General features: G+C 41.6%; 1 protein-coding gene across 4 annotated transcripts in view; it reads left to right on the forward strand.

Moving 5' to 3' along the window:
* The first annotated feature begins 1,647 nt into the window (after window positions 1-1,647).
* Casp8 (caspase 8) overlaps window positions 1,648-13,064 on the forward strand; it is a 52,271-nt gene continuing 40,854 nt past the window's right edge. The window contains exons 1-2 of one of the 4 annotated variants that reach the window (XM_006495634.4): window positions 1,648-2,153; window positions 10,414-10,529. In XM_006495634.4, coding sequence (XP_006495697.1) covers window positions 10,498-10,529 — 32 coding nt within the window. In that variant the 5' untranslated portion in view covers window positions 1,648-2,153; window positions 10,414-10,497. Of the gene's footprint in view, window positions 2,154-8,916; window positions 9,109-10,413; window positions 10,530-13,064 lie in introns of those variants that run through there. The other 3 variants (NM_001277926.1, NM_009812.2, NM_001080126.1) reach the window with 3 other exon arrangements.

Consider the following 13,064-nt stretch of genomic DNA (forward strand, 5'->3'; position numbering starts at 1 on the left):
AAGATATCAAAAGGTGGAGAGCTCTCCCATGCTAATGAATAGGTAGGATTAACATAGTAAAAATGGCCATCTTACCAAAAGCAACCTGGAGATCCAGTATAATCCCCTTCAAAATTCTAGCACATTTTTATAGACTTTGAAAGAATAGTATTTAGCTTCATATGGAAAGACAAAAGGCCAGGGTAGCTAAAAGCAACCCTGTACAATAAAAGATATTGACTTCCCCTATTCCAAGCTCTGCTACAGAACTATAGTAATAAAAACCTCACAGTATGAGCATAAAAACAGGCAGGTTGATCAATGGGATGGAATTGAAGACCCAGATGTAAATCCACCTATGGACACCTGAGTTTTTATAAAGAAATCCAGAATTATTCAATGGAAAAAAGAAAGCATCTTTAACAAATGGTGCTGGTCTAACTGGATATAGATCTATATCTACCACCCTGACTGCACAAAACTCTAGTCCAAGTGTATCAAGAACCTCAACATAAAACCAGATACACTAAACAAAGAAGAGATAAAGAAAATGTGGTATATTTACACAATGGAGAATTATTCAGAGTTAAAAAAACAAGACAAAACAACCAAACAAACAACCCCTAACATCATGAAATTTGCCAGCAAATGGATGGAACCAGAAAACAAAAACAAAAACAAAAACCTATCCTGAGTGGGGTAACTCAGACCCAGAAAGACAAGCATGGTACGTACTCACTTATAAGCAGACATTAGCTATAAATTACAAGATAATCATGCTACAATCCACAGACCCAGAGAGGCTAAGTAACAAGGAGCCATCTCCCTAGGAGGGAGAAATAGAGTAGGTATCATGGGATTGGAACTGGGGGCATGTGGGGATGGGAGCAGAGGGATCAGGTTGGGCGAGGATGGAGGGAGAGAGTATGGCAGAGAAGACTGGAATGTGGGGGCTAGAAACCTATCAGGGTGACCCTTGCTATGACTCCTAGTAATGAGGGGTTTGGAGCTGTCTGCTGTAGCCAGGCAAGCCTTCCAGTGGAGAGACTGGGACACCAACTCAGACCCCAAACCTCTGACCTACCATTTATCCTGCCTGCAGGATGTGCTGGAGAAAAGATGGCACAGAACTTGTGGGAGTCTCCATCCAATTACTAGTCTCTCTTGAGACTTGTGCCACAAGAGGGAGGCCACCTCTGACACTGAATTCATGGAGGTCAGGAACAAGAGGCTGGATGCCCCAGACAGCTAAGATAGAACTGAACATGACCAAAAAAAAAAAAAAAAAAAAAAAAAAGCATGAAATGTTTTCTAATCATATTCTGCCATACTTGTAGACAGAAATCTAACATAGTCGCCATCAGAGAGGCCTACAGCCACACAATAGGCAGAGCTTGGGGAATCCTACAGGATATGGGGAGGAAGGATTGTAGGAATCAGAGCTCAAGGGCACCACAAGAAAACTCACAGAATCAACTAACCTGGCCTCATAGGCACTCACAGAGACTGAACCAACAATCAGCGATCCTGATGGATCTGACCTAGGCCCTCAGCATAGCTGGTTGTTTGGTTCAGTGTGAAATCACTTTCTTCTTGTAGTTGGCTCCTTTAAACTTTGTGTGTGTGTGTGTGTGTGTGTGTGTGTGTGTGTGTGTGTGTGTTCGTTCGTTCATTCCATTAGCTCTGGTTCCACTGTCTCTGGGATAGCCTGGAACTTGCTTGTTCTAATCTTCCTGTCCCTACCTCCGAGAGTGCTGACATTTCTAGAGCAGAGGGTTTCTGCGTGAAAGGAGGTGTGGTTGGACTGGGGGAATAAGGAAGTGTCCTCCAGAACTGGCGGGAGCTCTTAAGGCGGGCAGAAAGCGAAGCAGCCTATGGCCTCTAGGGCTGGCACCAGGATGCCACCTCTAATGATTAACTCAAACGCCTCTAAACATTCGGAGGCATTTCTGTCCCCTATGCCCTAGTTCTCTCAGTTGTCTTTCATTCTGACTTCGGTGCTTAAAAGTCCAGCTTCTCGGAATCGGTAGCAAACCTCTGTGAGCCGGCGTGGAACAGGAAGTGAGTACAGTTCTGGGGAGCGCCGGCCCGGGCTGGAGGCTCGGAAAGCCCAAGCCAGCGGAGGCCTCGCCCGAGCTGGAGTTGTGACCGGCGCGGCAGGTACTCGGCCACAGGTGAGTGCTGCAGAGCAGTCGGGTTCCTTTCCCACCAGCGGGCCGAGATCCCACCGGTGGGTGTCGATCTCGCGTGGCGCTCCCCGAAATGCAGCCATCGGGGTGCCGTCGCCGCCTCTCCAGAAAACTTTATTGGACTTCTTAGGCTTACTTTCTTTGTAGTTTGGCTCAGGACCTGGAGCTGAGTTAATCCTCCGGGGAGTCCTCTAGCTTGAGCTGCGTTTCCTCCGGCGATTTTCGTGCTCTTCCCAACTCAGACGTCCATCAACTCTAATCCCAAATTCTCTCTTCCTTTCTCCTTCTCCTCCAACATCTCCCCTCCCTTTTTCTCTCCCTCTTCTTCTCTTTGCCTTCTCCTCTCCCTCCCTCTCCTCTTCCTCTCTCCCTCCCTCCCTCTGTCCCTCTTTGGTTTCATGATTTCCTGCAGAAGCTCAGGCTTCTTGAACTTACGACCTTGCTTCCACCTCCTGAGTGCTGGCAGTACAGGGGGTGGGGGGTCGTAGGGCACTAGCTCTGCACTTAAAACACCAACCCCCCACCCCCTCACCCCAACCCCCACAGAGAGGGGATGAGAGAGGAGGGAGGGAGGGGGCTACAGGTGACCTGAGGCCGGTAATTCCTCTACGTGCTAAGCAGTTGTAAGGGTGACTGGCTTGTTAAGTACCTGTAAGGAATTATCATACAGTCATATTTCTGTTTCTTCTTTCTTTCTTTCTTTCTTTCTTTCTTTCTTTCTTTCTTTCTTTCTTTCTTTCTTTCTTTCTTTCTCTCTCTCTCTCTCTCTCTCTCTCTCTCTCTCTTTCTTTCTCTTTCTTTCTTTCCTTCCTTCCTTCCTTTCTTTTCTTTTCTTTTCTTTTCTTTTCTTTTCTTTTTTCTTTCTTTTTTTTCTTTTTCTTTTTTGTCTTTTTAAAGGGAGTCCTCTAAGTGCCTTCTGCTTGGCTAGGTCTCAGTTTCATTCTTTAAAAAATTATTTATTTCTATTTTAATTTCATGAGTATGAGTATTTTGCCTGCATGTATGTATGTGCACCTGGTACTGGGCGGGGGGGGGGGGGGTGGCGGCACAGATTCCTTGAACTGGATTTACAGACAGTTTCAGCCATTATATGGGTGCTGGAAACTGAACCCAGGTGGTCTGCAAGAGCATTGAGTGCTCTTAAACTCCTGAGTTGTCTCATCGACAAATCTTTCTTTTTTTAAATAAATATGGCATTGATTGAATTAGCATGAGGACGATTAGTGCTCCCGTTTCTTACAAACCTATTTAAAGAAGACTCAAGAACTCGTATGTGGACACAGAGGAGTTGCTGGTCATGGCTGTGTGTCTCCCATGTCTCTTTCCCAGGAGGGAGAAAGGTGACCCCATAGCAGGCCATTTAGCTGTTATTTGATTTTGCCCAGTAATTTCTGTTTGTGGGTAGGTTCACTCCAGGAACTAATATGATTTCTCCAGCAGCCTGCATAGCCTGACCACCTCACCCTATCAGGTTGCTCTTTTTTCTTTTTCTTTTCTTTTCTTTCTTTCTTTTTTTTTAATCTTCCAACTTAAAAGAAATTCTAATAAGAAAGTGGGCATCTTCTTGCTTTATTTGACATTCCTCGGATTTACTGACCCATGTGATGTGTCATCCTATGCTCTCATGGGCTTAGTGCCTATAGGGGAGCTCCATGTGTTTTTTCCAGCAAGACCACACCCCCATTGCCCCTGTACAGAGGTTCATTGCCTCTTTACACAGTATCTTCTCATTGATGATTTTCAGGCTGTTGTTATGTGGTTCAAGTATTACCATGAGAGCTTCAGTTGCTGCACTCACAGGAAGTTCGTGGTCTCTGACAGGAAATTCTCAGAAAACAGTGAGCCAGAACTGGGGTAGAGGTTATAGAGGATGCTGGGAAAACTATAGTAACTCCTGGAGTGGACTGGGCCACAGACAGGATTTGATTTTGCTGCTTCCATGGTGCCCAGGTTCCTGGGCAGAATCAAATGCCAGCTAAAGGTCCTGGTACGATGGTGTCACCTTTGCCCAGACATCGAGGGTGGACATATGCTTTTGGGCGCCTCATTCAGTTCCCTCAGCTGTGAAGTTGGCGCTCTTTACTCTGAAAGTTTACATTCTATTTTAGGTAGCAGAAAACACAGTTTCAAAGTCCTTTTCTTTTTCTTCTCTTTAACACCAGAAAATATTTTAACTAATTCCCAGCAAGGAGCTTATGTGTTTGTACACAGGTTTGCTCACACAATGAAGGACCCAGGGTTTGCCTCTTTGGGGAGTTTGCTGTAGGAAAGCCCTGATTTTGACTTTAGGCTTATTTTTTGTTTGTTTGTTTGTTTGGTTGGTTGGTTGGTTGGTTTTTTTTGTTTTTTTGTTTGTTTGTTTGTTTGTTTTGTTTTGTTTTGTTCTGTTTTAGCTGTAAGTAGAAACTATCGAACTAGGAGCAAGGAGAACATCCCTGTGTAACAGTAAGACTTAGCTGTGGAAGTCAGCAAACCCTCAAAGCCCAGGCAGGACTCTAGGCCCATCAGAGGTGAAACACTTCTGGGGCCTATTTTTGCTAGTTAATAAAATTTTAGAAATTAATTCTTTTATTTTTTTTAAGATTCTAAAAGCAGGTAGAATGAAAGTTTTTCAGGTATATTCATATGATTTTTCTAAATTTCATTGATATTAGTTGTAATGTCTTCCTTGTTGCTTCTAACTTTGTTAATGTGGGTTTTCTCTCTTTTGCTTGGTTTAGTTTGTTTGTTTGTTGTTTTTAATCTTTTCTTCATATCAACTCTGCTTCTTTAATTCTTTGTGAAATTTTTTGTTTTGTTTTGGTTTGTTTCATTAATTTCTGCCCTGATCTTAATTATTTTTCCCATATGTCTTAATTTTTCTGTTGCTATGAGGAAACACCATGACCAAGGCAACTTTTAGAAGAAAGCATTTAATTGGGAGCTTGCTTCCAGTTTCAGAAGGTTAGTTCATTATCATCATTGTGGGGCGCATGGGGACAGGCAGGCAGGAAAAGTGCTGGCTGGACCAGTAGCTGAGCTCACCTGATCCACAAGTTACAGGCCAATGGAGAGTGAGAAACTGGGCCTGGCATGGGCTTTTGAAACGGTGAAGCCCACCCCCAGTGATATGTCTTTTTCCAGCAAGACCACACCTCCTAATCCTTCTCAAAGAGTTCCAGTAAGGGCTGTTCTCATTCAGACCACCACAGCATCTGTTGCTTTGGGGTTTAGCTTGCTCTCATTTTGCCACAGTCTTAAGGTGTTTTCATTGAGTTACTAATTTGAAACCTCTCTGACTTTTTTCCCATTTGTTTAGTGTGTGTGTGTGTGTTTAGCTATGTGCATGCCACCGTGCTCTTGTTTCACCCTGTGAGTTCCAGGCTTTAGAAGCAAGCACCTTTATCTGCTGAGCCATCTTGCCAGTCCCTCTCGAAGTTTGTGTGTCGAAGGTTTCTTTTTATTATTATTTTTAATCATTTAAAATTATGCGTATATGGGTGTGTATATGCATGTGAGTGCCATGCCCAAGAAGCCAGAAGAGAGTGTTGGGCCCCTTGGAGTTGGAGTTACAGATGGTTATGAGCTGCCCAATGCTGGGAATTGAACTCTGGTCCTCTGTAAGTGCAGCAAGTGCTCTTAACCACTGAGCCACCTCTCCAGTCCCTCTCTCTGCTTTGTAATGTAGGTGCTTATAGCTATAAATTTGCCTCTTAGGGCAGCTTTCATTGTATCCCACAGGTTTTAGTGTGTTGTGTTTTCATTTTCAATTTTGCCTAGGGATTTTTTTTTTAATTTCCTTCTTGACTTCATCAGTAAACTGGTCATCATTCACTAGCGTGTTATTTACTTAGTGTTAATTAGTGTGTTAATGAGTTTGTATATTTTTTTAAGCATTCTTTTGCTGTTAATTTCTAGCTTTACTTCACGGTTGTCAGACAGAGCGTGAGATGTTCTTTCCACTTTCCTGTATTTGCTAAGGCTTGCTTTGTGTCCTCTTACATTATCCGAGAGCTCTGAGGACCACCAGAAGACACGCACTCGGCAGTGTTTGATGGAAACCTTCTGTAGATCGCTGTTAACTCCATTTGATCTGGTATCTCATGTAACTCAGATGATTCTCTACTTAGAGATGGGAATGAAGTGGTGAAGTTACCCACTTACTGTGCTGGGTCAGTTCGTGACTTTAGCCTGAGTAGAATTTGTTCTATGTATACATCAATGTTTAGAAGTTCAATGTCCTCTTGATGGATTGTTCCCTTAATCCATATGAAGTAAACTTCTGTACCTTCTGACTAGTTTTGGGTAGAAGTCTCTCTTGTCAAGTATTTGAACAATGATGCTTACTTGTCTCCTAGATGCATTCCTTGCGTCCATGATACCGTACCCTTCTACCCCTTCACCTTCAAGGCAGTGTTCCTTTATCTTTGATGTCAAAGGGTTTTTTTTTTCCCCTCAATGACAATAGGTGGATCCTGTTTCCTTGTTTTGTTTTTGTTTTTAAATGCAATCTGCAGTTCGTGACTTTTGATTGTGATCCCAAGACCACTAATACCCAGAATTACTTTTGAAAGGCATTGCTCAAGAAGTAAGTCCAACAGTTGCCAAATGAGACCTCATGAAACTAAAAAGCTCTTTGTATGTCGAAGGAACTATTAATTGGGCAAAGAGACAGCATTCAGAATGGGAGGGAAATCTTTGCAAACTATACATCTGACAAAATATTAGTCTAGACTATGCAAAGAACTAAAAAAGTAAACAGTAAGAAATCAAACAATCCAACAAATGAACAAGTGGCTCACAAAAATTGAACTAAAGATCCAGGGGGTTGGCTGAGGGGCGAAGGTGCTGGGTCACCGAGCTGGACAACCTGAGTTCTATCCCAGAGCATACACGACAGACGGATGAGGATGGACGGACGGACGAGGACAGACTCCCAAAGGCTGTCTCTGACTTCCACAAGTGGCAAGAATGCCTCTCACTCTCGGTTGAATAAATAAACAAAAAAAGTAATTGATTAAATAAATGGTAAGAAAACAATGAAAACGTTCTCCGCTCCACTGGCCATCAGAGAAGTGTGAGTTAAAGACCTTTGAGTTTGCATCTCATCCCTGTCAGAATAGCAGTCATTAAAATAACAAATAATGGGGCCTAGTGAGATGGCTCAGTGGGTAAGAGCACCCTACTGCTCTTCCAAAGGTCCGAAGTTCAAATCCCAGCAACCACATGGTGGCTCACAACCATCTGTAATGAGATCTGACTCCCTCTTCTGGAGTGTTTGAAGACAGCTACAGTGTACTTACATATAATAAAAATAAAAATAAATTAAAAAACAAATAACATTTATTCTGATGGAGTTAGGAATTTTGCTGTATCTCTTTGGAATTTATTTAGCTGCAAGAGAGCTAACGAAACTGAATTTATTAGTTAGTAATTGCAATTCCTGTGCCCCCATACTTTGTAGTCACATTTTTAAAAAATTAGATATTTTCTTTATTTACATTTCAAGTGCTATCCCGAAAATTCCTACTTTAATGATGACATAGAAAAGCCAAAAATTACTAAACACTAATACTCCACTAATACTCTAGATGGTAATTGTTAAAATTATCATCTTTTATTTACCTAGTCACTTGAAAACATGAGTATCTAAAACCTGGCAGAAGCTATGTTATACAACAAGAATAAAAATAAAGTTATACAATGAACAATAAAATCAACAAAATGAATCCAGCAAGATTGGAAGACAAAAGATCAATATATGAAAGATTTATTGATCGGTTTGGGCAATGTATACCTGTGACCCTCCGAAGGCAGGACTTAAGCTTTAAGAGAATCATGAGTTTGAGACCAACCTATGTATTCATAAAAAAAATTAAATATATTCATTTGAAAAAAAAGATAATAAATAACAACAAACGCTGGCCCTTATACACTCCTGATGGGAACGTGAGCTGGGCCAGCCTCTAGGAAGTCAAAATGGAGGTTGTTAAAAAAAAAAAAAAAAAAAAAAAAGCTCTTCCATGGACCCAGCTGTATTTATGCAAAGGACTCTAAGTCAGCATATCATGGAGTCACTTGCACATCCATACTTATTCATAATAGTTAAGTTATGGAACCAACCGACCATTAAAAACAGAGGAATGGATGAGGAAATTGTGGCATTTTATATATATATACACACACACACACACACTCACTCACACACTCTCACTCTCTCACACACACTCACTCACACTCATACTCATGCACACACTTACACATTCACTCTCTCACACTCACATACATACTCACGCACACACTCACACACACATACACACTCACACAAATTTCAGCCATAAAGAACGGAGTGACAGCCCAGCGATGGTGGCGCACACCTTTAATCCCAGCACTTGGAAGGCAGAGGCAGGTGGATCCCTGAGTTTGAGGCTGGTCTCGTCTACAAAGCCAGTTTCAGGACAGCCAGGGTCAAACAAAACCAAAGCCAAACCAAAAAACAAAACAAAATGGGAAATGTTTGACAGAAAATAGACAAAAAACTGAGATAATCATTTTAAGTGAACTGAACCAATCTCAGAAGGACAGATCTCATTTGTTTTTTCATTTGTGGTTCCTAGATTTTATTAAGACCCGTAAATTCAAACGTACGCTGCGAAAGCAGAAACGAAACTGGGAGACCAAGGGACTAACAGGAAATGGGGGATGGGCAAATGGGGAGACTATGGCTAATGTAGTGTATACATGTATAGAACTTTGCACAGCCTTAGCCAGTGTCATTCTACTACTCAGGCCAGCCTGCTTGAGGCTGCCTCCTCCTATGTCCTGTCTCAGGAAAGCAGGAAGTGTGAGAGGCTCTACCCTCCAGCTCTCTGTTGCCCCCTGCCTGCCACAGACCCCAGACAGAGAAGGGGCTTGGGAGCAAGGTGCCTCCTGAGGATCCTCGGGACTTGTTTCTGATAAGGTCAGCTGGGCTTTTAAGCAGGGATGGATCTTGATTCTAAAGCTTTCTAGGTTTCGGAGTGCGGGATCTGGAGTCCACAAGGCCATAGAGGGTTTCAGGGTTTGAATACTGAAAGGGAAGCCGGGAGCTTTCTGTGTGAGTAGCTGCCTTCTTCCCTCTTCGAGGGTTCTCCCCCCCCTCCCTCCTGGGTGTTCCTGGACAGCCATCTATTGTCCCCCTCCTTGAAAAGAAGCCAAAATTCAGATCTCAATTGATTTGGCTGAACTGTCTCCTCACCGTCTCACCCACCCTGAAACTACACATCTGATACTCACACACGCACACCCCAACACGCATACTCCCAAACACAGACACAATCTAGTGATTTTATCTATTTATGTTTTTAAATCCGCAGTTCCGGGAATTGAATTCAGGGCCTTACCTGCTAGGCAAGGGCTCTATCACCAAACTCCCTCCTCAGCCTATCGTCTCTATTTTTTTGAGAAATTAAAAAGAAACAAGACAGCCCAGAGAAGGAAACAATAGGAAGCACAGTTTAAGAGCCCAGAAATCCGTTCCAGCGTCAGGTTACAAGTTATATTCAGTTAGAAAACGACGGGGTTGGTTGTTCATTTTATTGACGTTTGATTGCCTTTAATGAGGTGGATCCAACACCTGCCTGCTGCGGCTTGTTGATCGTGCTCCTGTGTGATGTGTGGAGTTCTTTGGGGTTTAGGGGAGCCCAATTCTGGGAGCAGCCTTGCCTAGAAGGCAGAGGCAGAGCTCAAGGTTAGGATTTGGTCTGATGGAGCCTCTCAGATTCTCTCAGGCTTTGGATGACGTATTGACTTTTATCCCTGGAAAGGTTTTTATCCCTGGAAAGGTTTTTATCCCTGGAAAGTTCTAGCAAGTTTCATTTTATGTCTCCCCACCACCTCCATCTCGGAGTCGGTTATCTAAATCTCAGGAGGGGCAGAATGTACCTTATTATTTATGGAATAATGATTAGAAACAGTAACCTGGCACAAGAGGGTGTGGTGGAGCTTGGATCATAGATCGGGCCTCCGGTCTAAGTAGACTAGCACTTCCTCAACAGTGGGCAGGCCACACACTCCATTTTATGTGCAGTTTTTTCCGTTTTTTTCTTTTTTTTTTAATTCTTTAACTTTTAATCTTTGGCCATTGTACCCATTTGAAAATACGACTATTAGTAATTCTCTATTGAATTTCCTCATTGTCTTCTAATAGAATAAAATAGCATATCTCTTTCTGTATATGTGTGCGTGTTGTGGTATGCTCACTCACTGTTCTGTGTGCATTCTTCAGGTGCTATCTTGGGTCTTTTGCTGGCCTGAAACTCTCCAGGTAGCTCAGGCAGCCTGGCTGGTGTTTTAAAAACTCCACATTTTAATGTGTGTGCTTTTGGAACTACTGAGTGACTGGTGAGTCTGAGCCTATCTCTGGCTGACTAGCTGATTTAAGTTATGATTTAGTGCAATAGGAAAATGAAGACTGTAGTAACCATTTCTTCAGAGGCTTCTAGCAAAATGAGATAAGAAAATGATTTATGTAGTTATGGGTACTTCTGAATGCTTCTAAGTCATAATGTAAACATTGATTTACATTTAAATATTTTAAGTTATTCATATATAAAATATGAAATGTTCTATATATCATAAAGTGGAAACATATTTAGATTATTTGACAGCAATAATAAAATATATAAATAATATGATAAACTCAAATACTTCTCAAATTTATTTATACATATCTATTTTTGTAGAGAGATGTGAATAAATTTCAGGACACAATGCCAAATAGGACCAGAGAGTTACTTTAGAATGATAAGATTTAAATGATTTTCTTTTCTTTTCTTTTCTTTTCTTTTCTTTTCTTTTCTTTTCTTTTCTTTTCTTTTCTTTTCTTTTCTTTTCTCTTCTCTTCTTTTCTTTTCTTTTCTTTTCTTTTCTTTTCTTTTCTTTTCTTACTTTTCCACACTTTCTCTGTGAGGTGTTTTACACTTAGTGTCTTCAGTAACAAAAACAACAGCAAGCATTTCAAAAATATTAACAGTGTTAATTTCCCACAAGTTCAAGTCACCAGTTTAGGTCCCATAAAATGAGGCCACAGTGTGGTCCCCGTTCTTATAGAGTGAGTGACTAAACTCACCCATGGTCTCACAAATTCCATGAAACTGATTGCTTTTTGCGGGGCTATGAGTAGAGAAATGTGTGACCCAAACAGGAACAAGCAAGCAAGATGGAACGTCAGGTACCATGGAGAGGCCTGGGAAGCTAAGAGGCCTTACCAACTCCTTCAGAAGCAGTCACCTCATAGAGGTGCAGGGAAGAGTGAGCTGGGATGGGCACAGGGGCCAGATGCCCATCACACCATGTCCAGACTCACTGTCACACTGACCTCAGGTCATAACGTGGGGGAAGGTGTTGTTCTGTGGGAAAGGGACTTGTAAGGAGGAAGGAGGGTGTGGGGTGGGAGGAGGAGAAGAGATGGTGGGATCGTCAAGGGTAAACAGAAAGGGTGATAGACATAAATGAAAGAAATGGTCAAAGAACAAGCCTAGCCAATTAAAACAATTAAAAGTTTTAAACAGCTCTCTTTAAGCTCTCACCTTTCTTACTCTCTAGCCCTCCTTCTCTCTCTCTTCCCTCCTCTCTCCACGTGGCCATAGCCGGCATCTCTCTCTTTCTACCTTCTCCCTTTCTCCCTGCCTTCCTACAATAAAGCTGTTTAAAAAAAAAGTTTTAAACAAAAGAAATGCTGTTGAATTTGTGATGCCTGAAAAGGCTTATTAACTAAATTCCTTGACCGTATAATATTATAGGAAAGTATTCTAAGGAAATAGGATTCAGAGATTTACATTTTAAAATTATCCTGAGTTTAATAATGACTGGTTATGTGAATTACGTACTTATGGTAGATGCCTTATGGATACTAAAATCTGTGTTATAGAGAAAAAAGACATCAGAACGTATTTTCAGTATTATTAATGGGAAAAAAGCATGATTAAAATATTTGGCAGATTAAGCAGTAAAATATTACTACATATTTATCTTTGGTTGGTGGAATTACAGGTAGTTTTATTTATTTTTAAAATATTATTTTATTATTTAATGTATATTTAATGTATATGTCTTCAGACACACCAGAATAGGGCATCAGATCCCATTACAGATGGTTGTGAGCCACCATGTGGTTGTTGGGAATTGAACTCAGGACCTCTGGAAGAGCAGTCAGTGCTCTTAAACCATTGAGCTGTCTCTCCAGCCCAGAAGTCTTGTTTCTTTTTCTTGTGGATTTTTTTTCCCTATTAAATGGGATTTTAACAGATTAAACTGCTTTAAAATTTTAAGGGTGTTTGGCCTAATGTTGATCAACACACTGGCCCTAAGTTAAGGTACTTTTGTGATTACATCATGGATTTGGGAAGGACGCATGTTCTCTCCTGGGAGAGATTCACAGCTAGAATATGCCCCCTGATCTGTCTGTTCACTTTGGGTTTCTCTGAAAGATGTGTGAGCTGGGTTTTTTTCCCATATGAAGTTGAGTATTGTTCTTTCAAAATATATAAAAACATTGTATTGGAATATTGATGGGGATAGCATTGAATCTGGAGATTGCTTTTGATAAAATGGCCATTTTTACTTTGTTAATCCTACTGATCTTTGAGCATGGGCTATCTTTCCATCTTCTGATACCTTCTTCAGTTTCTTTCTTCAAAGACTTGAATCTTTTGTCATGCAGGCCTTTCAGTTGCTTGGTTAGAGTTACCCCAAGATATTTTATAGTATCTGTGGCTATTGTGAAGGATGCTGTTCTCTTCTCTTCTCTTCTCTTCTCTTCTCTTCTCTTCTCTTCTCTTCTCTTCTCTTCTCTTCTCTTCTCTTCTCTTCTCTTCTCCCCTCCCCTCCCCTCCCCTCCCCTCCCCTCCCCTCCCCTCCCCTCCCCTCCCCTCTTCT

The sequence above is a fragment of the Mus musculus genome, chromosome 1, assembly GCF_000001635.26.
Source record: "Mus musculus strain C57BL/6J chromosome 1, GRCm38.p6 C57BL/6J".
NCBI classification, from domain to species: Eukaryota; Metazoa; Chordata; class Mammalia; order Rodentia; family Muridae; genus Mus; species Mus musculus.